This window comes from Hordeum vulgare, chromosome 2H (genome assembly GCF_904849725.1).
Source record: "Hordeum vulgare subsp. vulgare chromosome 2H, MorexV3_pseudomolecules_assembly, whole genome shotgun sequence".
NCBI lineage: Eukaryota > Viridiplantae > Streptophyta > Magnoliopsida > Poales > Poaceae > Hordeum > Hordeum vulgare.
In genome coordinates this window covers 636,595,936-636,599,662 of record NC_058519.1, presented here as the reverse complement: position 1 = coordinate 636,599,662, position 3,727 = coordinate 636,595,936, and the positions used below count along the sequence as shown (strand labels likewise).

Here is a 3,727-nt window from a genome sequence, read left to right as displayed (position 1 = left end):
AGACTCCTAGCTATTCTTGCAAAGCGGGAGGTGCAGAAGGTGTCACTGAAGATCGATAACCAAGCTGCAATCTCGTTGTGTAAAAATCCGGTTCATCACGAAAGGAGCAAGCACATAGATACCCGGTTCCACCATATCCGGGAGTGCATTGAAGAAGGGTTGATCGAGGTTCAACATGTGAACACGAAAGACCAACTTGCCGATATTTTCACCAAGTCCCTCGGTCGACAGAAGTTCATCGAGATGAGGAGGAAAGTCGGAGTGCAAGAAGTGAAGTCAAGCAACAAGATTAAGGAGGTGAATGTAGATGTTAATCATGTTGCTCATGTAGGATTAGGAAAGAAAGCCAAACCGAGTCCTAGTAGTATTAGGATTCCTAGTCCTAGTCTATTTCCATAGTCCCTTGTGGACTTGTATAAAAGACACCCTAAGGGTGTTGATTGTAACACCAGAAAAACGAAAAGCAATACAAAGCAAAGGCTCAACACGGGCCTTTAGCCATCAAATCCATCGATCAGTTTTATTCGTGTCGCTAGTTACGCAAGTTTCGTCAAATAGCCAGCCGAAGCAAGAATCGTGTAAGCACGCGTGTACAGCTGCATACGCACGTTCAAAAGCCAACAGTATGGAATTGACTGGATCGGATCTCATGAGCCTTTTCGTTTTGTCCATGTGTGCACATTTCGAGTAGGCGTTTCATATATAGAACACTATATATTGCATGAATTATCTTAAGAAAATATATTCGTGGTTGACCAGGGTATAAGTCATCCATAGAACAAGAAAAATACAATGGCTACAGGAAGGATGCTTCTACTGTGCCGTTGAAGTAGGCTCCCGTCGGCCCATCCTTTGGTATGAGTGCCAGCATAACAGGGCCTCTTGCGCCTTCCTCCACGGTCAGATCCCCGGTGTGGAAATTGATGTCTGTCTTAACATATCCAGGATCTAAGCAATTGACGCGCATTGAGGTGTGCTTCTTGGCCAGAATTCTTGTGTAAGCATTGATCAGGGCCTTGGACACTTTGTAAGCTGAGAACCCTCCAACTGGCCATCCATGGTGATCCAGCCGGCCATTCTTGAAGTCCTCGAGAAACTGTCCCGATAGTTCGTCCAACCTCTCCTTGGACAGGTTGTCGATGTCGTTAAGCTCGTGTTTAAGCTCTTCTCCGCTGAAAACCTAGTTCGGAAAAATAGAAATCAGTTCATGAGATATCTGCATGATACTAGTTTCAGATTGGGGAGGATGAGAGAGTACCCTTAGTAGCCCGAAAGTAGAGGAGACGTTAACAACTCTTGCGTTGGAGGAGGATAGAAGCAGAGGAAGCAACGCCTCCGTCACATTTTTGGTGCCGTGGTAGTTTGTTCTTAGGCATTCCTCTGCCTCCTCGAAAGGCTCTGTCGTCCTCTGGTTGAACCACTCGAGCCTCTCCATTGCACCCATACTTGTACGCTGTTAATGATCTAGGAGCAAGTCAAGAATTCCCCACTAGTAATATTCGGAAAGACAATAGTTTGGTAGAACGGAGAGTCTTTTAAGGTGCAAATCAAGAATTCACTCTTCACCTAAAGTGGCAGGAGCGACACATATTAATTTTCAACTAATGGGGTAATGTGAATTGCTATATCCATTCAGTTCGGATATTTGGTATGGCCTTCTCAATGTGCATCATATGTCACCTTTACTTTGTAAAATGATAAATCCTATGGAAAAGCACTTTTAGATGTAAATACATCTTTAACTTGGTGGATTGGTAGCACTAACTTTTGGGATCGACAGTGGTCACTTGCATACTCTGTTCGCAACATTTCCATAATCCCGTAACAGTTACTGTATTTGCAAACTAATTAACTTACATCTAATGTAATTTAATTAATTAGGCGCCGTCTGAGATACTAGACAAGAAGGGGTAAGCTAGCTGACCACTTGGTGAAGAGCTGCCGGGTCTCCGATGTCCATTCTCACCCCGGAGACTCCCGCGTTATTCACCTGCAAAGCCAAAGCACGAGCCACTCACAATCCCAGCAGAAACCATCTGAGAAACCAGTCGGACAAGGTCAACACCGGAACGGAAAAGCCAAGCCGTATACCAGTATGTCCAGCCTGCCAAACCTATCCCTGACGAAGTCGGCCAGACGAGCGGCGCTCGACGGCTCGCCGACGTCCAGCTGACAGAACACGACGTCCGACAGCCCGAGCTTACGGAGCGCATCGACCGCCGCGGCGCCCCTCTTCTCGTCCCTTGCCGTCAGGACGACCGTCGCTCCGCTGGACGCGAGCTGCCTGCATACCTCCAGCCCGATCCCTCTGTTGGCTCCGGTCACCAGGGCGACCCTGAGGATCGGAGAGCAGACGAGTTGGGCGTCCAGCAACTGCAAGAGCAAAGGAGTTGGATTGAAGAGGCTGATTACCTTTTGTGAGATGACCTGGTGACGCCGCCTCCTTCCATGGGGGAAGATGTCACGACTAGGAGCCGGCCTGATCTACCGGCGGCGAGCTTGAGCTGGGGAATCGAAGCTCGGGCGAGATTTGAACCAGAGAAGCGGAGGAGAGAGACGACTTCAGGATAAGAGAGGGAGAGACAGAGCAGAGGGACGGGAATGAGGAGGGGAACTTTTGGAACTGGGCCCTATATGCAAAAGAAGGTTAGTAATTTAACAAAACGTCCAAAAAATCTGAATATATTTTGAAATAAACTTGACCTTTCATTATACTTGTAAGACATATTTCACAAAAAGAAAATTACACTTTGACTTTTTTTCAAAAAAGACAAATATTCGGTCAAAATAACGTGAATAGTGACCTATAATAGCAAATATTTTTTTTTTCTAGAAGTCAATGTTGATATTTTTTCATGAAAATTTATATAATAGTGCAAAACAAAGTCAATTTTAATCTAAAAATAGTGCAAAACAAAGTCAATTTTAATCTATTTTGATTTTTTAATTATAAAAAAGTTCCTCGTATAGAGTACATATACAACAAGGAACCAAAATGTATTTTTTTCGGGAATAAGAGCTAATTCATTTCTTCGATGCCTCTTTCCGTTGCAGAGCTCACTTACAAACCCGAGTCCATGAATACACTTACAAGGCACATGGCCCATTCAACATTACACGGCGCTATGGCCCATTAGACGTTGTTTGAATTCAATTACTTCCGCCACGCCTTACTGCTTACTATCGCTCTCTTTACGCCTTCTTGGTTGATATGCTCCGAGTATAAGTACCGTGTTACTTGCAGTACCCGCCCCTGAATCACCAGCTTGTCCCCAAGCTGGAGCATCGGGATACTTCGTCTTGATCACCTTGCAAGCGATGATCAAGAATTTCTTCGCGCAACACCCCGGGAATGGATAGATCCACTGACTTTGGTAAAGTAGCAAATACTGGAGTGTGATCCGGGACATGACCTTTGAGTTGAGGCACATGAAACACGGGATGTACCAAGCTCCCTTTTGGTAACTCCGATCAGTATTCATCATCTTCAATCTTGTCCAGCAATCTATGAAATACCTAGGGCATATTATCTCTCACAAAGGAGTCGCAACTGATCCTGCAAAAACAAAGGCTATGCTACAATGGCCTATGCCTACAACAATCACTGAGCTAAGAGGTTTCCTGGGACTGACTCACCTGGAGGCACTCGACGCCAAGATGTCCGAGCAAACCGCGCGTCTGGATCAGGTACAGGTGAAGGTCAACCTGTCTTGTGATGCTCTCGGCA

At 45.6% G+C, this 3,727-nt stretch overlaps 1 protein-coding gene across 1 annotated transcript; it reads right to left on the bottom strand.

Moving 5' to 3' along the window:
• Positions 1 to 701: 701 nt before the first annotated feature.
• LOC123428163 ((+)-neomenthol dehydrogenase-like) lies at positions 702 to 2,619 on the bottom strand. Its single transcript, XM_045112332.1, has 5 exons — positions 2,413 to 2,619; positions 2,092 to 2,335; positions 1,925 to 1,990; positions 1,259 to 1,453; positions 702 to 1,180 (listed from the first exon to the last, which is right to left on the bottom strand). Exons 1-5 carry the CDS (start codon positions 2,448 to 2,450, stop codon positions 797 to 799), a joined length of 927 nt encoding a protein of 308 aa, XP_044968267.1. The 5' UTR covers positions 2,451 to 2,619; the 3' UTR covers positions 702 to 796.
• Between the last annotated feature and the right edge of the window lie 1,108 nt (positions 2,620 to 3,727).

Bases quoted from the DNA above. Each gene is read 5' to 3' on its own strand.
- LOC123428163 (XM_045112332.1), bottom strand. From the start codon at position 2,450: ATGGAAGGAGGCGGCGTCACCAGGTCATCTCACAAAAG. The intron at 2,336-2,412 runs GTAATCAGCCTC...TCCGATCCTCAG, and splicing joins ACCAGGTCATCTCACAAAAG to GGTCGCCCTGGTGACCGGAG. The intron at 1,991-2,091 runs GTATACGGCTTG...TTGGCTTTGCAG, and splicing joins TTGGCAGGCTGGACATACTG to GTGAATAACGCGGGAGTCTC.